Source organism: Aethalodelphis obliquidens, unplaced genomic scaffold (assembly GCF_003676395.1).
Source record: "Aethalodelphis obliquidens isolate GAN/ISIS:26980383/991018 unplaced genomic scaffold, ASM367639v1 scaffold35, whole genome shotgun sequence".
NCBI lineage: Eukaryota > Metazoa > Chordata > Mammalia > Artiodactyla > Delphinidae > Aethalodelphis > Aethalodelphis obliquidens.
Genome location: NW_020837979.1, coordinates 9,219,101 through 9,244,225, shown reverse-complemented (window position 1 = coordinate 9,244,225; position 25,125 = coordinate 9,219,101). Strand labels below are relative to the sequence as shown.

The window sequence follows — 25,125 nt, the reverse complement described above, 5'->3', positions numbered from 1 at the left end:
TCTTCCCCCAAGACCCTGCCCAAAGGCCATCTCCTCTGGGATGCCCTCCCTTCCTTCCCTTCCTGGGCAGCCAGTCTCAGGCTCCCCTGGCGACTCTCGCCCCCACTGACTTGTAATGATGGATAAGGGATGCTGAGTGGACAAAGCAGGCAGGCAGGTGTGTGGGTACCAGCCAGCTGCACCCAGAGGAGGAAAGGGCAACTGGCCCTGGGAAGGCGCCCATGCCCAGAGTCTACTACTCAAGCAGGTGAGGAATGGCTACTCCTGGCAGCGCTTGGACAATGAGGACACAGCTTGCTTATTACAAAATATCCCTTTATTGATAAAATAGCTCAGACTTAAAAAAAAACCCTGCATATCACAACAAGGGAGTCACAGGCAACGATAGCAGGGGTCGCATGGGGCACACACAAGACCAGTCAGCAGATGTCATAAACCAGCCCCTGCCCCGGGCCCAGCCTCCCCAGCCCTGCCCGGAGGCAATGCACTGGCCTCACACTGAGACCAGGGAATGAACTGGACAGCCTCCCACCCCAGGAGGGACTCTCTTTGGTCCCCTCCATTCTCTCCACCCCAGAAAACTCCCTCAGCGTCCCTCCAAGTCTAGCCAGGCCCATCAGCGTGCCAGCAGTGCCTGTGCTGCTCAGCCCCGCCCCCAAGACAGGATGCTCACCGGCTGAATGGTGAAGCCAGGCGCTCGCATGGGGAAGACTGCAAAACATCCTCCACATTCCCTCAACTGTTCCAGGTGCCAGTTCTAGGGTGGGCGAGGGGACCAGGAGGGAGAGGCCCATGGAGGCCCATCAGTGGGGTGGAGCAACATGGCTGGGTCTGAGATGGACAGACGGTACCCACCTGGGGTGGAATCAGTTATGCATCAAAGGGACCTATTTGGGGCTTGGAGCCCTGCCCAGGAACTCCAGTGGGAGGCTCCCCTGGGAGTCCATGAGGCCCCTTCTCACCTGCTCTAGCCCCAGCACCCCACCACATGCTCTCATCTCAGACCGTTCCCATGCGGTGGGTATTTTTAGCGATCCTGGGGAAACAATGTGCCTGCTTGATGACAAAAGACTTCTCCCCCCATTGGGGGGTCCAAGCCAATGAAAACCCTCTTGGTGTTGTAGGTGAAATGTCGAGAAGTTGTCATGCAGCGTAATAACTCCAACCTTTGCAGGCATAAGAACACATTCTCGAATAAATCCTTTAACTGAAGTCGTGGTTCTGTCTGCGACTCCCCACTTCCAGTTTGGGGTAGGAATTTACACCCCAGGCACAGAGCAAAAGTCTATAGGAAGACAGGCGGTGGTAAACCCAGAAAAGGGGGATTTTTATATCACCGAATAATCACATTTTCTGGTTCTCTAGTGCGTTCCCCCACGGAGCTCAAAACTTTCCGCGAAGCCTTTCATCTCCCTGCAGCAAGTAGGCGGCAAGCTATTGTTGCCCTGGGTTTTGCAGGCGGTAAATGCTAGTGATCAGGGCTCTCCCGTGGAGGCAGAGGCCAGACCCCCAGACCACCCCCCAGGAGGCATCCATGCACCCACCAGCCTCCCAGAGGGGCTCCGGGTGAGGAAAAGGATCCGCAGTTCTGGAGTTACAACTCCAAAAGCAGGGGGAAGGAGAAGAAGGGCCCAAAGATGGGGCCAGCCCATAAGCCCCCACCCAGGGTCTAATGGGGACCACGGGCACACGGCACGGATGCCCATCATCGTTTCTGCCCCTTCCTCAGCAGCAGGCCCTCCTGGAAGAAGCGGAAGGCTGGCTTCCTGCTCTTTTCAAGGGGAAGATGAGAAAGATACAAAACGCCACAAGCAAGTGATCAACCAGAAAACACAGGGTCCTCAAGGTTTGCAGGGGTCTGGGGTTCTGCGAGGGAGCCTGGCCGCGGCTACATTCAGGAAGGTCCAAGCCTCATCCATCTGCCTGTGCACAGGCAGAGGGTGGAGAAGATGGCCCCCCACGGCCAAGCCAGCAAGGGGAGGCTTCAAATAGACCCTGCCCTCCGAGGGGGTTCCCGGGATGAGGCCTGCAGGACCAGGGAAGGGACCAGAAAGCCCTAGGGAGGTGGCCACATACAACGGGGCAAGAAGCAGGGTGGCCCTGGCACCAACCCCACACGGGCAGCGGGCAGGCGGGCTCACCAGGCCGTCTGGGTCCACTTGCGGCAAAGGATCCTTCGGAAGGCACGACGAAAGTCCTGGTTGAAGATGGTGTAGATGACAGGGTTCAGCGAGCTGTTGCAGTAGCCAATCCAGAAGAAGAACTGGAAGAGGCCGTGGGGCACCTTGCAGTGCTGAGGGCAGATGGCACCCAGGCTGTAGCTGAAGAAGAAGGGGAACCAGCAGAGCACGAAGACGCCGATGACCACGGCCAGCACGAACGTGAACCGCTTCTCCCGGGTCAGCTGCGTCCGCCGCCGCCACCACTGCCCCCCCGCAGTGCCCTTGCCCCTGCTCAGGAGCACCTGGCCACGTAGGGTTGCCAGCAGCCGGGAACCCTGTGGTTGCTGCAGGGATGGGCTGCAAGCTGAGGCGGGAGACGCTGCCGAGGCCTTCGGCTCACACACCCCCTCCTCCTCCTCTTCAGCCCCCTCCTCCTCTGGAGATGTCCCACAAACACCTTCCTTCTGACCCTGGCCTGAGCTGGGGCGGGCAGGCCAGCTGGGTGGCAAGGCGGGGGTCCCAGGGTCTTCAGGGGTCTCCCCCTCGTCCTTCTCCCCAGTGGGCTGGGAGCATCCATTGGCTTCTCCAGCAGTAGCCAGTTGAGAGGCCAGAGTTGGCAATCTGGCCGAGGCTGAAACTTCCCCAGGGACAGGGTGGGGCGGCTTAGACCCCCCCTCCCCAGGGCCCCCCTTGGCCCTGGGACCTCTGCAGTGGCTGCGCTTGGCGATCAGATAGATCCGCAGGTAGACAAGGATCATGATAAGGCAGGGTGCAAAGAAAGATCCGATGCTGGAGGCCAGGATGTACCAGGCCTCTTGGTTGAGCTTGCACTGGGGGCGCCCTCGGGGCTGCGGAGCCGGGTCGCCCTTGTAGATGAGGGGCGGCAGCGAGATGACAGCTGCGATGAGCCACACGGTGAGGATGATGCATTTGATGCGACGCGGGGTGCGCTTGGAGTTGTACTCCAGCGCGCGGCTCACGGCCCAGTAGCGGTCCAGGCTGATGGCACACAGGTGTACGATGGAGGAGGTGCAGAAGAGCACGTCGAGCGCCAGGTACACCTCGCACCAGGTGCGCCAGAAGTACCAGTAGCCCAGCAGCTCGTTGGCCAGCGAGAAAGGGATGATGAGCGTGGCCACCAGGATGTCGGCGGCGGCCAGCGACACTAGGAACAGGTTCTGCGGGGCTCGCAGCGAGCGGCTTGTCAGCACAGCCAAGATGACCAGCGCGTTGCCGAAGATGGTGAAGAGGATGAGGAAGGTGATGACCGCCGCGATGGCCGCAGTGGCCTGCACGGAGTAGGGCTCCTGGTGGTCCATGGCGGGGCCGGACGCGGCCAGAAGGGGCGCTGCTCGCCCAGCGCGTGCACAGCCGGCGACAGCGCTTTCCCACCCAGGTCGGCTAGACGAGGGTGTCGACCCCCTGGCTGAGCTGAAGGTGCTGGAGCCCCATGGCCAGGCCGAAAGGGGCCAAGAGGGCGGGGGACGCCCGGGGCCGGCCACCGCCCTCCTACATCCTCTTGCACCGGCGCCCGGGCTCCCTGCCGTCTGCCCCGGAGAAGTTTACCAAGATGTCCCGCTGCCGTCCCCGCCCCGCCCGGAACGGAGGGAAAGTTGGGCGCCGCCGGGAGGCTGCTGGACTCACGCTGGGGCGCGGGGCCCCGGCCGGCCGGGCAGGCGGTTGTCGGAGGAGGCAAGGAGGGCGAGGCCCGCTCCGCTCCGCCGGCTCTAGCCCGGAGCCGCGTCTGCAGGCAGCCCGCCGCGGCAGGGGAGTGGGGAGGAGAGAGAGCGCGGCTGGAGTAGGGAGGAGACTGGAGGCGGGAGCAGGAGGAGGGAAGGGAGGCGGGGCGGGCGGTGAGACCCAGGGTGGGTGGGAGGTGCGCCTCGCTGAGGGGTGGGCGGACCGCAGCCTCCCGGCGCCCCCGGCCTCCGCCTTGGCACCCCTACTCCGTTTTCCTCCCGGCCTCCGCTCTGCGGCAGGTCAGAGGGGCCCGGCGTCTGGGGTCTTCGGGACCAAGGGAAGGATGCTGGCAGAAGTGGAAGGGTCGGTGCGGTGCACGCGGGGAGCTGGGACGCGGCGCTGGCGGGTCCGCGGGCGCCGAGGCGGGACGTCTCTCCTGAGGACTGCGGGGCTAGGACCGAGCCCCCGGGTCTAGGACGGTGGGCGCGAGCAGACCTCCCCTCCCACCACCCAAGAGCCCCAAGGAGAGGGTGGGTGGGTGTGTCGGGGCGCTGGAGCATAATAAACCACACCCGCTGACCGGAGCCCGCGAGGAAAGAAGCCCAGCGGAGGGCGTGAGGTGAGCCGAGAGACTGCTGGGAACCCCTTCCCCAAATGCTTTTCCGCACAGACTGCACTCCGTCGGGCCTGCGGAGCCCGAGGAGGCGCGCGTGGCCAGGTGGTGAGCGCCCCCTGCCGCCACCCGCCTGCCGAGCTCGTCCGCGGCCCCCAGAGACCCGCCGCCTGCCGCGTCCCGGGGCCACTGAGAAGGCTCCCAAGCCCGGGGCGGGGGGCAAGCGAGTACTCAGAGCCTGCGATTGACGACTTCAGCTTTCCCGTTTCTCCTGCAGCTGCCTCAGTTTCCTCCATTAAGGGCAAAGAGGTAAGAAAAAAAACTGGCTTGGACCCGAGTCTCAACAACTGAGACTCAGGCGGAGGCGGGGGCGGGAGGCGCGGGGGAGGGGGCTTGCAAACTCCGACATCGTGACCAGTAGGAAGAGGATGTCCCCTGGTGCAGAACAGGGAGACCTAGTCAAGGGCGGGGTCTTTTTGACACAATTCAGAGAAAATATTGGTCTCAGGGGCAGCTTCGAAGGGAAGAGCTTCCCTTTGCATTTGTAGGGACACCCCCTCCCTGCTCCAGTCCTGCTGACTCCGCCCCCACCCCGCAGGCTACGCACCCCCCTTGGAGTAGCCCTGGAAAAAGCAGTTGGGGTGAGAAGAAATTCCCGACTAAGCACACACCGCACCCTAACCTCACTCTGGCCTCAAAGAGCTGCGCAGGACCGGCGGTCGTCACACACCCTCCCCCTACCCACGCTCCCTGTGGCCACTGCCACCAGCGCCAGCCTGGGCAGCCTCAAGGGCGCTTTTTTCACCGTTTCCGGAGCCCCTAATGCTGTAACCGCAGCCTAGACCCAGGCCTTATATTGCTAGCCCACAGCTGTGCATGGCATCCTCTGTATAAAGCATCAATCCACTTCTGAAAGTAAGTCTCCCCCAAAGGACATGACCTTGATCCAGCGTGCCTGCTCCATCTTCATGGGAGCAGAGCGTGTGACCTCAAGGTGCCCACAATGTGTCACCCCTACCCAGGCTCAGACAGGTGGTACCCACCACCCCCCAGCCACATGGCAGAACTGAGGGACATCCTCCTTGATCCTGGGCTCTCCCTGCCTGTTGCCAGCCTACCCAGCTCCCCTGTTAGATGAGAGTGCCTACAGCCTGGTGGGGTAGGTACTACCTAGGCTAGGTTTGGAGAGGCGGCCAGCCTCCCTTGCCCCCTCCAGAGACAGGTTCCATGAATGCATCCTTCGACTTGCTGGGCTTCCACCCCACGGTCGCCAGGGATGGAGAGGCCTCAGAAACCCCTTCCCTGAGGAAGGACAGAGGGGTGGCCTTTGGATCTGGGGAAGCAGCCGCTTAAGCAAGTTCCTGCCTGTCCCCATGGTTCCCTGTCCCACGGCAGGGAATCTCAGCACCCTGGTGGCCCAAATGGGCTTTGAGAAGGACCATTTTTCACCCTCTCCCACCATTCTCGGGCTGGGGGGCCGGTGGGCATCTCCCCAGACACTGCAGTCAGCAGCAGCCTTTTGTCTGTTGGCTTGTTTTCCTTGAAAGGCCGGGCCTCCAGGCCTCTGCAGGAACTGAGGCCAGGGCTGCTTATACCAACCCCACCCCATCCTTTCTGCCCTACAGATCAATGCTGATTCTCACCTGGGCCTTCCCTGAAGGGGCAGCACCGGGCCCTGCTGGGTACCAGCCTAGGTTGAGGACAGCCAGAGAGAGTCTACAGGAACCCTTGAGGCTGAGCCACCACCCAGGCTCTGTGCCACCTGCCGCTGCCTCCCAGCCCCACCCACGCCCAAGACCAGCGGCTGGCTCTCGGGGCAGGGGACACTGTTACGTAACTCAATTCCCGTTCCTCTCTGTGGTCTTCATCTCCCCACACACCCACAGTCCCCAGCTGCCTGCTCCACCGAGCCCTGCATGAATCAGAGCCTCGGGCCCCAGCAGGGCTTCCTTCAGCGCTTCCCGAACTAGATCTGACCTTCCCTCATCCTGCTCCACCAGGGTTGGCAGAGTCAGTCCCAGATCTACAACCAGCCAGCGGCAGGAGCTGCCTAGATTACTCTCAGCCACGTTTAGGGGGAGGGGGAGGCAGTGACAGGCACTGGCCCACCTTCCGGGCCACACCAGGCTACGTGCTGGTCCCCGGACGTGCCCTGAGCTCCCATATCTCTAGTCCTTTCCAGGGGCTGTTTGCTCTGCCAGAAACGCCCTCCTTACCCGTCCTTCTGTGCTTGGTGGACCCCTACTCTGTCTTCAAGGTCTGCTCACCTGTCACCGCCTCTCAGGCAGAGGGAGTTACCCTGCCCTCCCTCGGTGCCAGTTTCACGCTCAGAGCGAGATGGAGTCCGATGGTTTGTTGCACCACCCCCTCCCTCAGAGCAGACATCGCTTCTCTGTCCCCAGTACCTGGCCAAGATTGTTGAAAGGTGAAGAGTAATGGTAGCAGGCATCAGCAGATGACATACACTTGAGTTTTTCTTAGACAGGTGGTACCCAAATGAAGGTGCCCCCAAGGGATGTCCTTGGAAAGAGGGGCCATGGGGGAAAGGTGACCTAGTAGCATCTTTTCCAAAGAAAGGGGAGACAGTTGTCCCATCCCTGGCTGTGAGAGCCCAGCAAGAGTTGTGCCATCTTAGTTGAAAGCCCTGGAACCACTTCTCCAGGTCAGAAAGGTGACACTGGCTCCTCTGCCTCCTTGGCCAGGGTTCCAGCAGCTCAAGGTGCTGCCCTCCCTGCCCTGAGGGCCCATGGGGATGATCCCCAACCAGGCTTCACCCCCCCCCCAGCTTTCACCAGAAGCTCCAGCCTTTCAAATCCCTGGGACCCTTACCCCAGACCACCCCGTATGACCCAGCCTCCCCGCCTCCCCAGACCCTTGAGTCGTGCGCTGTGTGATGTAAGTCAATCGTTCTCCCTCCCTCCATCACACCTCTCCTGACAAAACCCCAACCCTGGTCAAACCTAAATCATCCTAAATCATCCACCCTGCCTTTGACCAGGCAGCTGCTTTTTCCAGAGCAAAACACGCACTGCATCGACTGGCCTCGCTTTAAATTCACGACCGCAGATCTCTAGACTTCCCTAGTGGGCTCACTTACCCATGCTTCACAATCGGCATCCCCCTCCTGCCCGCCCCCTACCTGTAAGCTGTAGCTTTGCTTTGTACTTAAGAGAAAATGGAAGCCATCTGGCAGGCACCCATCCCCCAAGCACACCTGTATCCGAGCTGCATCTCCACTCTTAGGGCAAGTCCTGGGCATATGCCCTGGACCCCAACCCCTCTCATGTCCCCCAGGACTCTGCTCCTTCAGTTACCCCCTCACCAGCTATCACTCCCCCACTCTAAGGGCCAGCCCCCTCCTTAAGAAGCCCTCCATGCCCCCCCTGCAGCTGCCACCTTCTCGTTTGCCTGGTCACTGTCTCTAATCCCTCACATTCTCCCCTTCACCCTTGTAGGACGTCTGCACCCCACCCTCCACTGAATCTCCTCCTGGTGGGTCATTTGTGACTCCACGGCGCCAAGTGCCAGGCTCATTCTGAGTCCTGTTCTTACTGTTTCTCAGCAGCGTTTTATATAATGGACCCTTCCTGGGGGACACTCTGCTCCCTCCTCACAGGCCACTTCTCAGTTTCCTTTCCTTCTCCCAAATCCTAAATCAATGATTCTCACAGAGTGATTTTTGCCCCTTCCTAGGGACATTTGGCAATATCTGCAGACACTTTTGACTTTAACCACAGGAGGAAGGGGGTTGCTACTGGCATCTAGCGCGTAGAGACCAAAGATGCTACCAAACATCGTACAAGGTCCAGGACACCGCCCCACACACTCCCTGACCCACCCATTTGACATCTAGTAGCCTCAGACTTCACACGCCCATTTCCCCTGAACCAGGTCTCTCCCCTCAGTTCTCACTGCTGAGATGCCCTCAGCCCCTACATCCAACCGCAAGTGCGCTTGCCTCAACCTCCAAAACATACTCCCAAAGCACCCACTTCTGCCCCTTTCCATGACCCCCATCACCTTCACTTGCACAACTGCAGTGGCTACCAGCTGTCCTTCCCGATTCCAATTCGTTTTCCAGGGAGTATCCGGCATGACTTTTTAAATTTTAAATCAGATCTTGTCACACCCTTCCTTAGAACCTTCCAGCAGCTGCTCCCTGTTGCTCGTGAAATAAAACCATCGCTTTCTGGCTGACCAGGCCCTGCCTGTGTCCCCCCCGTCCACGCGCACACATCCCACTCGCACTTCCTGCCTCAGGGCCTCTGCACCGGCTGCTCTTTCCCTGGATGTTCCCAGGGTAGCAGCCTCCTGCCATTCAGGTCTCAGGTGAAATGCCAACAGCCTATAGAAATGCTCGCCCTCCGCCATCACTTACGAATCCCAGATGCTTTATTTGCCTGTTTACTGTCCATCCCTCTCCCTGTCACTGAATAAACTGGTAATGGAAAACATGCCTTGTTTCCCAAGTTATTCCCAGTGCCTATAACAGAGCCTGCCTGGCACCTAAATTCAATAGATGTGTGTTGGGGCTTCCCTGATGGCGCAGTGGTTGAGGGTCCGCCTGCTGATGCAGGGGACGCGGGTTCGTGCCCCGGTCTGGGAGGATCCCACATGCCGCGGAGTGGCTGGGCCCGTGAGCCATGGCCGCTGAGCCTGCGCATCCGGAGACTGTGCTCCTCGACGGGAGAGGCCACAACAGTGAGAGGCCCGCGTATCGCAAAAAAACACAAAAACAATAGATGTGTGTTGGATGAGTGAATAAATTGATGAGCGAGCCCACATTGCTGTGTGGTTGGGGATTGGAGAATAGGCTGTAGACTCTGGGAGGTGGCGGCTATCCACCGGGCTCTGGTTGACACCCCAGGGTCCCATACATATCACACCCTCTGTGCTGGGGCTCCAGGGGCTGGACCAGGGCTGGACCATCACAGGAAGGATGGGGCTCATGGAACAGGCCTGGGCCCAGAGCTGACCTGGGGCCTGGGCTCTGTAGTGATAGGCAAGGAGAGGACAAGGACAACTTCGTCCCTGATCACCCGCAAAGAAAGAGTAAGCAGTCTTCCCCATGAGCCAATAGGATCAGCCAGCCCCACCTCCCTCTCTGGAGAACCCAGAGTCCAAGATCAAAAGCCACATCTTAATGAAGGCAGCCTCTGAGCTGGGAGGGCCTCACAGCACACAAAGCACATGGCCTTCTCTGACCCAGCGTGGCCACCGAGAAACCCCAGCTGGGTATCAGAGGCCCACAGGTCGTGATACAGCCACACTTATTTCTGATGAATGGGTATGTGTACTGTCTCTACCCTATGGTTGGCCCAAAGTCTTTGCTTGGGAATCTCCCAGGGGAGCTGTCACCCTGCTGTGGCCAGAGCCTCTGCTCCCCTACTCTAAACTCTGATACCCCACGTCCCACGTTTGGGCGCAAGACTTGGGAGAGCAACCCCAACCATGATCCTTCCCTGACACTAACACCTGAGATCAGGCCCTTGTTTGGTCTCAGAAAATCCTTGACTCAAGACTGAAACCCAAGATAGACTGAGCACAGGGGCTCCAGGCCCCCTGACGCAGTGAAGAGGTTGGCAGAGGGCACGCCGCAGCCCTGCACGGCTGCACAGCCCCGTTCCCTTGGGCACAACCATTTGCTTCCCTGAGTCTCTTCCCTCCTCTGGAATATGGGTCTCACCACCTGAGGGTCCCAGGGCAATCGGGAGGCTTCAAGGCACTCAGGTATGAGGTAGTCAGAACAGTCAGCACCGGACTCCTGGAGCAAGTTCCCAACTTTATTTCTACCTTCTCCCAAGACACCTGAGGGACCTGGTCCCACTGGGCCGGGCACGGGCTCCTCCTTCCCTTCTACTCCAGGCGGGCCCCGAGAACAGCACCACTGGGGCGCCCCCAGCTTGCTCACTGGCATCCCTGGAGACTTTCTTTGCCCCGAGAACAGCCCTCACGGGGGAGGCCAGGAGCTGATGAGTGGGCTTTGCTGAAGACAGACCAGCAGGGGGACCCTACAGCCCCTTCCCACCTTCCGGGGCCTCCTCGGGCCAAGTCCCCGGGAGGGGCGGGCGGGTGTTGGACAGAGACCAGGTTCCTGGAGACAGCAACGCGGGGTGACAGCAGCTTAGAGCCCTGACTTCAGGGTCCTCGGGTTCTGGCCGTTTCCCACGTGCAGTCCTGGAGGGCCGCCACCTCTTCGTCTCCCTGGGCGGCAGGGGAGGAAGTTGGGCTCTGAAAGCCTCCTGGAGAGCAGGGCTGGAGGCTCTGGCTGCAGAGCCACATTCCCAGCACTCAGACATCAGGGAGCGAGGCTGCTCCCAGGGTCCCAGCCACTGGGTGCCCCTCCCCCAGGGCCGACCCGAGGGAGAGGGAGAGGTACCCTTAGCCCATGCTGGGGGGCTGGACCTCAACTACAGGAGGGCTCCCAGAGGCCTTCAGGGAGGACCACCCCTCCAGATCCCTGTCCCTAGAGCCCTGGAGAGGTCATCTCCCATTCCCAGACTCCCCCAGTGCTGGGGCAGGAGATGGCAGCAGGCAGAGTCAGAAATCCCCCGGCAGGCCTGCCTTCCCCCGACAGACCTAGAGGGTCCCTCTGTCCCCAGGAGCTCTTGGGGGAACATGACAGGCAAGCAAGGGGCAGAGGGAGAGGCCTGGGCCTTAGACAGGGTAGCCAGAGGGGCTGGAAGACAGGGGTGCTGCCTAGAGGGGCCAAGGGTTGTACAACCTGGCCACCCTGAGCATAGAATGCCCTTCCCACTTGGGGGCAGAAGCCACAGGTTTGACCTCTGGGTGTCCTTATGAAGCGTTTTCTGGGTGCACGGGCTCCTGGCAGAGCAGGGTTCCCCAAAATAGCCTAGACGATTGCTGGCTGGTCTTCTGCTTCTAGAGATGGGTCTGGGGGTACAGCAGGCACTTGGGCCTGCCAGGACTGCTCCAGGGCAATGCCAGGAACCACTGCTCCAGGCCGTGACCTTAGGGAAGAAGCTGGGGGCTGGGGGGGCCTTGCAGAGGCCTCCACACCAGAACTCCTCAGGGCGGGGGGCTCCCACACACGTGGGCTCTCTTCAGCCCCGAAGCCCTCGGGGCCAGGGCTCCTGGATTCTGCCAACAGTGCCTTTAGGAGCTGCTGCAGGTACGGTCTAGACGCGGGAGTGGGGCTCCTACCATCGCTGTGGGTCTGGAGCCCTAGAGGAGGAAAGATAGGTTACGTCCCAGCATCACAGAGGGACAGTGTATGGCAGCTGCGAGACCCAGAGCCCCCTTCAGCCTCATTCACAGTGACCTAGAACTCAGCTCACGGGACGCGACAACCCGCCACGCTCCTGCTATGCTGCTGCCCAATGCCTTCGAGACCCTAACTCCCAACTCCCCCTTAGAGACAAGGACCACAGAGCCATCCCATTCCCTCCCCGCTTGGCCCCAGAGGTCACCAGCAGAAGGTCAGGCCACTGGGATCTTCCATGACCTCCCACCCACACCCCTGGCTGCTCTGATGGTCAAACCCCAGATCTAGCATTGCAGCCCTCGTCACCCAGACCACCCGGGGCTGCTCTGTACAGGGCAACACCTCAGCTCTCACCCATATCCGAGGCCTATTCCAGAACTTTTCCTACGCTTGCAGCTATGCCCAAACCCAGGGCGTCAGCAGGACACAGGTGAGCACGACCAGGCCCGTGTGCTCAGTGGGGTGGGTGTTGCTGGCCCCTCACTGCCCCTCCCGGACCACAGCTGGCTGCCACCGGCTGCTTTGTAAGACTCTTCATTTCAGGCCCAAGTTATCTGGCCCCAGCCCCCCTTCAGGACCGCCCTCATCCCTGTCACTCCTGCCCACCCACCAAAGGCTTCCCGATGAGCCATACCTTCCATGCAAGGACACTGACCAATCTGAGCTGACACGCTTCAACCAGTGACTTCACAGCCCATTCCCTGCCTGGACCTGCCAAGACCACACCCGCTAAAGTCACGGGTCCCGGCTGCCCACCCTCTGACGGCTGCCTCCTTTACTACCAGCCCACTCGCTTCACTATCACGATCCTTCAGCCCCGCTGAGCCCCCAAACCCCTTCTTCTTGCCCCACAGCCTCCTGACTTCCAAACCCCTCTCCTCACCTGGCATGGGTTCCACAGCCCTCGGTGCAGCCCCGTCCCTTGGAGACATCCCCAGGCACCTCCCCCTCTGTCAGAACTGCCCACAACACCCTAGTCCTAGAGGACCAGGTGACTAACCTACACCATGCCTCCGCCAGCAGCCCAGCACCACCCGTGGCCCGGCCATGTGTCTCTCACGGGTTTCCTCTCCTGCTCTCCAGTCAGCAGCTTCACACCTTTTCCTTCACATCCATCTTCTTCTCCCCAGCCTCTCGGCTGGAGACCTCACCTCACTCTTTATGCCGCCAAAGCCTGGGATGGAGCCCCTCATCTGCACATCACGATCTGCACGGGAACTCGGATCTGTTCCCATCTTCTTCCTTCCCATTAGGTCCAAGGAAGTTCCCCAGCTCCCAACAAGAGCAACTCCTCCCTGAATGTTCTAGATATTTTTCTGCCCCCCCACCCCAAATCCATTCCCGCTTCTCCACTGGGTCATTATTTCAGTATCCAAACTTGCTGTGTGTCCACCATCTTGATAAACTTTCCATTGACCCATGACCCCTTCTAGCCACCTCTCAATTCTGTTCCTCATGTTAGTCAAGCCTCAAATAGTTACCCACAAAGCTCTTGCCACGTGTCCTTTTATTTTTCAAAAGGTATGTAATATTTGAGATTATATATAGGAAAGAATAGTCTACGAAATGGTGCTGGAACTAGATAGTCACATGCAAAATACATAGGATTAAATCTACATGACCTCGAGTTAGGCAAGTCCTTCTTAGATATGACACCAAAAATACAGTGATAAAAGAATAGATAAGTTGGACTTCACATCAAAATTTTAAATGTCTATATTCAAAGGACACCATCTAGAAAGTTAAACTATAACATGTGAGGAAATATTTCCAAATGATATATCTGATAAGGAACATGTATCTGGAATATATAAAGAACTCCTACAACTCACCAGTAAAAGACAACCCAACTGAAAAACGGGCAAAAGACTTGAACAGACATTTTTCCAAAAATATACAGATGACCGATAAGCACATGAAGAGATGTTCAAAGTCATTAGGGAAATGCAAATCAAAACTACAATGAGGGACTTCCTTGGCGGTCCAGTGGTTAAGACTCTGTGCTCCCAATGCAAGGGGCCCAGATTCGATCTCTGGTCAGGGAACTAGATCCCGCATGCCACAACTAAGAGCCCGCACACCGCAAATAGAAAGAGCCCGCACACAGCAGCGAAGATCCCCCGTGCTGCAACGAACACCTAGCACAGACAAATAAATAAATAATATTAAAAAAAACTACAATGAGATACCACTTCACACCCACTTGCGGTGGTTATAATCAGAAGAATAAGTATTGACATGGGCTTGCAGAAAGTGGAACCTTCATACATTGCCGGTAGAAATGAAAAATAATGCAGCCAATTTGGAAAACAATTTAGCAGTTAAATATGGAGTCACCAAAGGACCCAGAAATTCCACTCCTAAGTATATATCCAAAGGAAAAGAAAATATATGCCCGGGGCTTCCCTGGTGGCGTAGTGGTTGAGAATCTGCCTGCTAATGCAGGCGACACGGGTTCGAGCCCTAGTCTGGGAGAATCCCACATGCCGTGGAGCAACTAGGCCCGTGAGCCACAACTACTGAGCCTGCGCGTCTGGAGCCTGTGCTCTGCAGCACGAGAGGCCGCGATAGTGAGAGGCCCGCGCACCACGATGAAGAGCGGCCCCTGCTTGCCACAACTAAAGAAAGCCTTCGCACAGAAACCAAGACCCAACACAGCAAAAATAAATTAATTAATTAATAAACTCCTACCCCCGACATCTAAAATATATATATATATATGTCCACATAAAATCTTATACATGAATGTTCACAGTACCATTATTCATAATAGCCTAAAAGTAGAAATAACCCAAAGATCCTTTGATAAATGGATAAACAAAATGTAGTATACCATTCAACAACAAAAATGAATGAAGTATAGTTGACCCTTGAACAACACAGCTGTGAACTGCATGGGTCCACGTATACGTGAATTTTTTTTTTTTCCAGTAAAATATTCACAGTACTACACGATACATGGTTGGTGTATCCAAGGATGCGGAGGACTGACTGTAAAGTTATAGGCAGATCTGACTGCATGGAGGGTCAGCACCCCTAACTCACGTTGATCAAGGGTCAACTGTACTGATACACACGATAACATGGACGAATCTTGAAAACATGATGCTAAGTGAAGAAGCCAGTCACAAAAGATCACATACTGTATGATTCCATTTATATGAAATGTTCAGAGTAGGCAAAACTATAGACACAGAATGTAGATTAGTGATTGCCTATGGCTGGAGTTGGGGATACACACATGCAACAAGACCTAGGAGTAGGGTCATGGGGTATATACACTTCAACTTCATAAGATATCAGATTGTTTTCCAAAGTGGTTGCAGCAATTTACACTCCTATAGCAGAGTATGAATGTTATCACTGCTTCATATTCTTCTTAGTATTTGGTAGTATCTGACATTTAAATTTCTACCAATTTAGGGGGTATAAAAAGGTACTGTGGTCTTTATTTGCATTTCCCCAATTATTAATGATGTTGAATATCTTGGGTTTCCCAATTTGGTTTCTTCTGTGAATTGCTTGTTAAGTCTCTTGCCTTTTCTACTTTGTGGGGTTTTTTCTTACTAAGTTCTAAAAGTTTTTTTTAATATACTTTGAGTACAATTAGTTACAAAAATTCTCTTCTGATCTGTAACTTGTATTTTCACTTTTATGTCTTTTAATAAATAGTATTTATTATGATCAATGTAGTTGGATTTTTAATTTTTCCAGCTTTGTCTCATGTTGCCTGTCTTATTTTTAAAAAATCCTTACCTATTCCAAGGTCGTGAAGACATTTTACTATATTTTCTTCTAAAAAGTTTTAGAGTTTTTTTGGTTTACATGGAAGTCTTGTATACAACTAGAATTTCTGTGCATGATGAATTAGAAATTCATTTTTTTAAGTGAATAACTAGGGACTTCCCTGGTGGCGCAGTGGTTAAGAATCTGCCTGCCAATGCAGGGGACATGGGTTTGAACCCTGGTCTGGGAAGATCCCACATGTGGTGGAGCAACTAAGCCCGTGCACCACAACTACTGAGCCTCCGCTCTAGAGCCCGTGAGCCACAACTACTGAGGCTGCACTCTAGAGCCCATGAGCCACAACTACTGAGCCCGTGCACCACAACTACTGAGCCTGCACTCTACAGCCCACGAGCAACAACTACTGAGCCCACGTGCCACAACTACTGAGCCTGCACTCTAGAGTCCACAAGCCACGACTACTGAAGCCCGCGTGCCACAACTACTGAAGCCCATGCACCTAGAGCCCATGCTCTGCAACAAGAGAAGCCACTGCAATGAGAAGCCGGCGCATGGCAACAAAGAGTAGCCCCTGCTCGCCACAACTAGAGAAAGTCCATGCACAGCAACAAAGACCCAACGCAGCCAAAAATAAATAAATAAAATAAATTTTTTAAAAAAATAAAATGGATAACTAGTTGTCTTTAGAGCTATTTAATGGCTACCCTATTCTTTCCCTAGTGATCAATGCCCTTTTATCAAGTGTCCACTTCTGAGGAGGATTCATTTCTAAACTCTCCATTCTGTTTCAGTGGGCAATTATCTACCCTTGTACCAATGCTACACGTTTATATAAAGGTATTTTATATACATTCTGTGTATATATATGAATATATGCATTTATACATTTATATGCTATATATATATATATAAAGACATTTTATAATCTACATAACGTCATGTCTGCTAGGGCAGTCCCTCCACTTTTTTCTCTTCAGGAGTGTCTGGGCTATTATTGGCCTTTTGCATTTTTAATACAGATTTTAGACTCACTTGTCAAGATCTCCAAACTTATTGGGATTTTCAGCGGGAATTTATTGAGTCTGTAGATCAGTAGAGAATTACATTTTTATATTGTCTTCCTTTTAATATGATACATCTCTGTATTTACTTAAGTATTCTTTAACGATTGTAATAAGGTTTTTTCCATAAAGTTTTATATAGCTTCTGTCAGATTTACTCCTTAGAACTTTATCTTCACTATTATAATGGTATCTTTAAGAATTATGTTTCCTAACTATTGATATACAGAAATAAAACTGATTTCTATATATTGATTATATTTACTTTTTAAAATTCTTATTAGTTCCAGTAATTTGTTTATAGATTGCTTTCAATGTAATCATCTATGAATAGCGGCAATTTTTGCTTCCTTCCCAAACCTCAGACTTTTAATTTTGTCATACCACAATGGCTAAGACTTTCACTACATTGTTGAATAGATGGGACAATAGTGGAAAAACTTGTCTTGGTCTCAATTTTAATGTTTTGACATTAAAAATGAGTTTTGCTCTGGGTTTTTGGTAGGTACGTTAAACTTAAAAAAGTGACCTCTATTCTTATATCTAACAGTTTTATAATCACCAGTGAGGGTTAATTTTTTCACGTGCGTTTTCTGCATCTCCTACGGTGAGGCCCTGGTGATCTCCCCGTGCTCATCTCTACAGCCTCACCTCCTAGCACCTGACCCTCGCTCACACCACAACACAGGAGCCTCCTTTGGCTCCCCAAATCACTCTGTCCCCTGTCACTCACCTTTTGCACGGAGATCACGGCCAAGCGGGCTGCAGTCATAAAACTTGAGGACCCGTGCGATGTCAGAGGCGCTCAGGTTCCATCGCTGGCCAATTTGGACACTGGGGGCCCAGAGCGGCGTGATGGTGGGCATCCCGCGCCGGCTGAAGGCGAGCCTGAAACCCAAGCAGGCAGGGGCCTGAGTCCAGACCACGGCAGGAGCTGGCATGGCAGCACAGAGGGAAGGAAGCAAGGAAAGGGCGTCCTCACCTGCTATAGTGCATCACTGACGAGTAGTCATAGGGCACCAACATGTTGCTGCTCCGAGATTTGATGAAGTTCATTTCAAAGCCTGAAAAAATACTTGACGATGTGGGAAGAGGGCCAGGGGAGGAAGGGTAGGTGATAGGGGCTTTCTGGAAATGTACAACCTACCTGAGCCTAGGGGTCCCAAACTACAGCCAGATGTGCATCTCCCCACCCCCGCCACTGATCCCTGATCCCTATCTCCTCCGTGCCCTGGGAGAGTTCCAGACCTGCACCAGCTGATGTGCAAGCACAGGGACCTGGTGGTGGCCCGCCATCGCCCCCTAAGACTTCTCTCCACCTTTCTCCTCCTCTCAATCTTACCTTGTACGAGACTATCTTTATACCACCTGCAGCTTCCACGACTTCACAAGCTGCAAAGAGTGTCTTGGACGCCCCCTACCGGCGAGATGAAGTGCCTACTCCCCACCCAAGCCTTAGAGGCCCTTGAGCCCATCGTGTGCGGTGGGGATAGCCCGTTCCCAGAAGCAAAGCCACCTTCTCTCCCTGCCTCGGGCCAACAGCACCCGCCCCCTACCCCCTACCCCCACCCCCGGCTGTGGAGTCCAGTCCTTTGCCATCGGCCAGAGCACCTGCTTCTCCCTGGCACTTGGCTCCTCCAGGCCTGGGAGGGGCTAGGTTCCCTCCGTCAAGTCCTGCCCTTCACAGTGAGTCTCTGAAAGAAGAGCTGCACCCTCCAAACCCCCCAGACCCAGCCAGCCACCTCCACACGCACCCATGGTCACCAGCAGCCTCCTTACCACTGAAATGGAATTCCAAGCCCTTTATATCCCATCACCTGCCTGAAAATACCTGCCCAGTAGAGTGCTTAGTTCAGTCTCCCACTCCACCTCCTCCTGAGTCCCCGCCTCCCCGCCTCCAGTTAATTACTGTTATTAGTTTGCATATTTTAGCATTTTTTTCTGTACGTATTAACTAAGTACAAATGTATTCTCATTTTTGTCCATTCTTAGGCAATTTTTTCCATTAGGGTAGCTGGTGTTTAACTTGTTTTATTGTTAAGAAACAAAAACAAAACAGCTTTTCAGTTTATTAGTGCTGTTTGTTTTCTAACTCATTAATTTCTGCTTTTACCTTCAGTAATTCCCTCCTGCTTTCATTTCTTTGTTAACTTGGATTGAAATGCCTAATTTTTTTTTATTTTTTTTTATTTTTTTGCGGTACGCGGGCCTCTCACTGTTGTGGCCTCTCCCGTTGCGGAGCACACGCTCCAGACACGCAGGCTCAGCGGCCATGGCTCACGGGCCCAGCCGCTCCGCGGCATGCGGGATCCTCCCGGACCGAGGCACAAACCCATGTCCCCTGCATCGGCAGGTGGACTCTCAACCACTGCGCCACCACGGAAGCCCTGAAATGCCTAATTTGTTCTCTCTGTTTATTGATGTAAGTATTTGTCTACACGTTTTCCCTGTGCATTGCTTTAGCTGTGAACCATTGGTTCTAATGTGTTTTTATGTTTTAAGAATTCCTGCAATTTCTTTTACTTCATAACTAAAAGAAAGATTTGTTGTTTTTTAAATTTTAATTTCCAGTTGGATAAAGTTTTTCATTTTGATTTATTATTAGTTTCTACTTTTTACATCATGATCAAACTGTATTAACTCTACTTTTTCAAATTTGAAGTTTTTATGGCTATCATAAGTTTTTACAAGAATTCCATGAGCACTTAAGTGGTTTTTTTTTGGTCGCACCATGACCAGGGATTGAACCCGTGCCCCTGGAGTGGAAGCGCAGGGTCCTAACCACTGGACCACCAGGGAAGTCCCTCCATGAGTACTTAAAAGGATTATAGTCTATTTTCAGGCTATGGTGTCACTGTCTCCTCCCCACTTACCCAGACTGATCTCTGATCTCAAGCTCCAATCTCCGTCCCACTGAGAGGTGCTACCCATCTTCCCATCCCCTTCTTGGAGTGGAAGGGCATCCGTGCATGCATCTTGGGCTCCACCTCTGACCATTTCACCTGGCTAACCCCGCAGCAGCAGCAAAGGCGCTCACACCAGAAGCCTCCGCTTACAGGAAGCCTTCCAAGTCTTCTGTTTCCATACCCCCAAACCCAAGTCATCACTTACCTCCTCTGCTCCCCTCCCTCACAAAGCGATTGTCTGGACTCCCCTCACCTCCTGCAGCAGGCTTTCCCCCTCTGCCAAAGGTCAGGGTCCCCGCATTGCTGGAGTCAGATCCCCAGCACCATCCCCCAGACCAGCCTCAGCTTTCCCACTGCCACCTTTCAGAGCCTGGCCTCCCTGTACTTTCTGTCCCAGGTGCCCATCAGCACCCGTCTCACACACACCAAGCCGCACGGGACTGCCCTGCGCCTCTTGCGTCTGACGCTTGGCCCACTACCTCCAGGACTTCCGTCTCGGCTCAGCGCCCCGGCTGGAACACAGTCCCCGCCCTGACTCCACACAGCAGTGTCTATAGCATGAGGGGCTGCTAGCTGAGTATGAGCGAGCGAGACTCCTAAGACCATCAACTCCATCCTCAGGTAACTGCCGGTGTCCGTGAAGAGAAACGAGGTGCACAGCAAATTTCTGCCCTAGCTCAGGGTAACGGTGGGTGGCAGTGAAGGCTCAGGGCCCAGAGCTGCAGCATCTGGACTATTCTCCAGGTCTCGGAGGCAAGCAGGAACCCCACCTTCCCGATGGGAGACAGGCAGGGAGTGGGGAAGATGGACGACCACTCCCAAATAGCCAGGCAACTCCTCAGGCCTGGACCATGCCTCCTGCCACCTTCTCCCAGCAGGACTACCTCTCCCCCCCCCCCCCCCCCCCAGTCCCCTGGCCTAGCCTGGCCTTTCACAGCCCCGCTCACCTGGGAGGATCTCGTTCCAGTTCACACGGATGTAGCGGTCCCGGTCGGCTCGCGAGTGCTCGTGCCAGAAGCCCAGCACGTGCATGAGCTCGTGCAGGACGATGCCCGGGCCCCTCCGGAGACAGCTGGGCCCCAGGGATACCACCTGCATCCCTCCACTGCGCCCTATGCTCGAGAAGCACCTGCAGGGCCATGAGAGTGCTGGGTGGGCACGAGCCCAGAGAATCCGCAGACCCAGGACCCTCACCCCTCCTCCCAAGACCTGGGATAAGTGAGCACCAACAGCTAGTCCCCATCCTGGGCTTTAGTCCCGAGCCTGCTGGCCCCAAGTCCCCTGACTGCCTGGAACCCCCTTTGCAGCCTGCACTGAGAGGAGTTGGTGGGAGCCAGTACTAATGTGGATGACGGAAGCAGCTCATGACGTGAATGTCCCCATGTGGGGCGCCCCAAGTCAAAGCTCTCACCCACATTCTCTTAGGCCCCTAGCAAGCTAGGAATGCGGTATTGCCATCACCCCCATTGCAGAGAGAAGGCAGAAGGGGCTCAGAAGTGAAGGGACATTCCAGAGTCACCTGGTTCCTGCACTGCGGAACCCAGATCTGAGGCCAGGTCTGTCTCATGAAACCTGCACTCAGTCCCCAGGCCACAACATCTCCCCAGAGATGGAGCTGAGGGCTCTTTAAAGGAGAGTCGAGCACCTCCTTGCCCACGTCTCCTCCACCTCCTGCCCTGAGTATCCGTAGGTCCAGCTCACACTAGGCAAACCACTCAGAAGGGCAGGGGTACTCTGGACCCGGGACAGAGGCCCAGACACAGGTTTCTGACCACAGCTTTGTTAATTCCAGGCTGAACTGAAGACAGCTGTGGCTCTCACCCCGCACATGCACGAGTACACACACTTGCACACGTACCCAGAAGCACTTACCCGGACATGGGGACGATGGAAATGAAGTCCCTCTGGCCCTCGTAGGCAACGAACCTGATGCACGTGAAGTGTTCGAACTCAGCAAACGCCTCCAGGATGACTTGGCGGCTGGGCTTATCTGGAGAGAGACACCCTGGCTGATGCCCCAGCCCGGCCCCTAGAGCCCTCGCAGCCCCTTGGAAGTCCGCACTTGGGGAGGGGACCAAGCTTCAGGTCACTCCCCCAAAACGGAATGTCTAGAAAGGGCGGTGCGATGGTGTGGGGAGAAGAAAGCAGGGTTCCAGACAGACCCTGGCTGTGTGACCTTGGGCAGATAACTGTCCTCCGGACCATTTGGTCTTGAAATGGATCAGACAGTCCCTAGATGTACCTTTCCCATCAGCTCCTCCAGGATTTTAGCCTCCCAGCTCAGGGGCCAGCAGGGATAGAAGGGCTTCTGGTAGAAGGGCTACTTGGGTGGTAGCGGTAGAAGGGGCGCAGAGATGCAGGGGAAGAGGCAACAAAAACCCAGAGAGGAGCCTGGGCTGCATTGGGAAGGAGGGGCTGGCTCACTCACCGTACTTGCTGGAGAGCAGGAAGGGGACCTCCACTACGCCGCCGTTCTTGGGCCACTTGTTGTTGGTCGCCGAGAACAGCCGGAAAGGGCTCTGAGGAGAGAGGGCGGCTCAGGGACCCCGGTCAGCCAAGCTTCCCGCCCCCAAGAGTGCCACACCTCCAACCCTAAAGATGTGAGCCGCAGACCCCCCTGGGTACATGAGCATAGCTGGTCATTAGAAATGGGATAGAAGCTGGGAAGTCAGCGGGCCAGCTCCCTGAGTTACGACGTACAGCACAACCCTTTCTTCTACATAACATAGAACTGACAACTTACTCCATCGAGAAGAGAAACAAGACAAAATGAAGAGGCTGGCTAGGAATGCCAGCACCCCAGGGGGCCTAGTTCAGAGGGGCTCAGCTCCACCAGCAGCCCCGCCCCCACTCCTTCCTGGCGCACAGCAGCCCACAGAGCTCCTCTGAACGTGCAGGTGGGAAGATGGGGACACGGTCCTCCTCGGGCTGATTCTAAGGCAACACCCGTGGCCTTAGCGACTTTCTTTATTCTTCTGCCAACTCTGAAGCCTGGGCTTCAGAGCACCCCAGCACGTCCTGCCCCACTGGGACCAAAGGTTTTACTGGATTCTGCGTTTATCCCCGGCACTCACTGGGTGACTGGGAACAGGGGCCTCGCCCTGCCCTGGGGGTTCCTGCCCTGCGCCAGGCTGGCCTTCAGTCTTCGGCCCAGCCTTATGCTATGCCATCAGTGGACAGCCTCAGACCAGGAGCACAGCCTAGCTCACACCAGGCCACTGTCCTATTCAGGAGTCTTCTGCCCACCCTCGCCCCAATTTAGGCAAGTGTCTCCTAGAAGATGGCAATGCAAGTCGCCCCGATTCCCATCCAGGCTTCTCCCTTTCTGAGCCTGCCCCCACCCCTGGGCAGGATGGTTCCTGTGTTACTTTTTGTTCCGTTGTCCCGAGGCCATCGCTCCCACCACCGATGTTCCCCACAAACACCTCCCTATAGCCCCACCAGCCACTCTGCCAACCTGCGCTTACCTCTTCCTTTGTCCTGATACTCCCTGAGCACCTCCCCCGGGTAGGGTAGGAAGCTGGGTCTTGAAAGTCCAAACCCCCTCCTTCAGGAAGCCCTCTCAGGCTGACTGCTGCCACCACTCCAGAGGTCACCCTCCCTCAGGTTGGCTTATTCCTAGCAGAACAATCGCTCTGACTTTGGCAAGAAGAGCTACGAGCAACAAAGGTGGATCCCTCAAACGTCACCCCGCCATGATGCCAAGGGGTGGACTCAAAGGTCTCTGACACTACCTGTGAGGTTATTTACACCCGCGTGTGTGTACGCATGCTCACACGCACCGGCCGGAGGATGTCCCCCTCGAGGAGGAAGCTGCTCTCTGGGGTTTCCTCTGGGATGAGCCCTGGGAAGGAAGGGAGGGGCGTGTGTGGGTCCATGCTCTCCACAGCACAGACTCGAGGACAGGCCCAGGAGAGACCTTGGCTGTCAAGCCAAGCAACCCCAGGGTCCATCCTCCTTCGGGCTCTGAGGCTGTCACACAGCCCCTGAGTCCCAGTCTACAAACGTGTGCAATGCTTCTCAGCCTGATCGCACCCTTCCCCTGCTCAGAAGGTGCACCTGTCCTGAGAGCCACACGAGCCAGGTCCAGGGACTTCCCTGGCGGTCCAGTGGTTAGGACTTCACGCCTCCACTGCAGGGGGCACGGGTTCACCTGCAGGTCAGGGAACTAAGATCCCGCATGTGAGCCCATGGCATGGCCAAAAAAAAAATCCAGTCCCAGCTCCTGCGTCTGAGGCCCTCTGCTCTCAGGAAGATGCCATTTGTTCCAGCTGTCTTCATCCTCTGCTCCAGCCCAAGCCACACTCCTCAGAACACGCCCTGGGCTCTCCCAGCCCACCTCACCCCCTACCCATCGGTGTGATACTCAGGACCCTTAGAGTGGCAAGTGACAGAAACGCCAGCCTGCACCACCATAGGAGGGTGGGTACTGGCTCCTGCCCTCCCCCTCCCCCTCCCTCCAGCCTCGTTTTCTGCCACAGCTGGCAGCCCTCTCCACAGCCTCTTTACTAGGATATCAGCCCCAGCAGGAACCTTAGAAGAGCGCCTGGCATCCTGGAGGTTGGGTTCCCTAGAAGCAGAGCCTGAGCCAGGGATCCATCGGCAGGTGATTGACAGTGGGAGCAGGGAGAGGTGGAGAGCGCTGGGGAAGAGCCCCAGCCGGACCCCATAGGAGCTCTGGACGCCAAGCGGCACTACAGACTCATCCCACCTGGAGGCATGGGGCCAGACCCACGTCCTGTATGAGTCGCTGTGGCTGGGCCGCCCTGGGCAGGGCAGGGCATAGCTTCCCAGGTATCCCTGGCCGAGGGTCTCCAGCTGTGAGGCCTTAGCATCCAACATTCCCAGCAGCTGGGGAGGGTGTGGGCCTCCCAGTCAAGGGCTTTATGGCGGGTACTACACTAGGCTCCCAGGTCGTTGGGCCACCAGCAGCCCTAGCAGAGAGAATCCTCCACGGCAGCTGGAAAGCAATGCCAAGGAGGCCTCAGATTGGCCTGGAGATGGCCAGAACCAGCCACAGTGACCTAAAGGCGGTGAACGGCCCTGCTCAAGCTTTTCAGAGAGGAAGGGGAGGCGCAGACCACATGCGGCAGATTCCCACCCCCTACCCCTTACCCCCCAACCCCGTTCTGAACTCCAGTCTTTATTTCTACTAGCTTTGTCCCAGGTTATCTGTATGTTCTCATTCTTCAGCTGAAATCCCCAGGCAGGGAGGCCAGAGACTCATGCTTCTTGGTCTTTGGACCTCCCCCCACCAGCGCCTCACACCTGCAGGTCATCCTGAACCAGCTGGCTGACCTGTTTCCAAACAGCCACTAATGACTCTATTCAACACCAGACCTGGCCTGATAAAAGTACGGGGCTCTCCATTGTTTCATAAACCTCTGGTGTTCCCCCTTCCTAATAAAAGTAACAACCCAGTAGAGAAGATGCAGAAAAACAGACTTAAGAAGTTGCCCGTGATGGTGGCGGTGGGCTGAATTGGGAGACTGGGGTTGACATATATACACCAGTATGTATAAAATAGATAACTGGGCTTCCCTGGTGGCGCAGTGGTTGAGAGTCCACCTGCCGATGCGGGGGACACGGGTTCGTGCCCCGGTCCGGGAAGATCCCACGTGCCGCGGAGCGGCTGGGCCCGTGAGCCATGGCCGCTGAGCCTGCATGTCCGGAGTCTGTGCTCCCCAGCGGGAGAGGCCACAACAGTGAGAGGCCCACGTAACGCAAAAAA

General features: G+C 55.7%; 2 protein-coding genes across 2 annotated transcripts in view; both read right to left on the bottom strand.

Moving 5' to 3' along the window:
* Positions 1 to 309: 309 nt before the first annotated feature.
* ADRA2B (adrenoceptor alpha 2B) lies at positions 310 to 3,950 on the bottom strand. Its single transcript, XM_027128976.1, has one exon. The coding sequence runs from the start codon at positions 3,479 to 3,481 to the stop codon at positions 2,138 to 2,140; it is 1,344 nt and encodes a 447-aa protein (XP_026984777.1). The 5' UTR covers positions 3,482 to 3,950; the 3' UTR covers positions 310 to 2,137.
* A 7,121-nt stretch (positions 3,951 to 11,071) lies between these two features.
* ASTL (astacin like metalloendopeptidase) overlaps positions 11,072 to 25,125 on the bottom strand; it is a 15,219-nt gene continuing 1,165 nt past the window's right edge. Inside the window, exons 3-9 of the mRNA XM_027128631.1 lie at positions 23,177 to 23,238; positions 21,823 to 21,913; positions 21,267 to 21,384; positions 20,342 to 20,523; positions 17,471 to 17,552; positions 17,222 to 17,376; positions 11,072 to 11,640 (exon numbers count right to left, since the gene is read on the bottom strand). Coding sequence (XP_026984432.1) covers positions 11,309 to 11,640; positions 17,222 to 17,376; positions 17,471 to 17,552; positions 20,342 to 20,523; positions 21,267 to 21,384; positions 21,823 to 21,913; positions 23,177 to 23,238 — 1,022 coding nt within the window. The 3' untranslated portion in view covers positions 11,072 to 11,308. The remainder of the gene's footprint in view (positions 11,641 to 17,221; positions 17,377 to 17,470; positions 17,553 to 20,341; positions 20,524 to 21,266; positions 21,385 to 21,822; positions 21,914 to 23,176; positions 23,239 to 25,125) is intronic.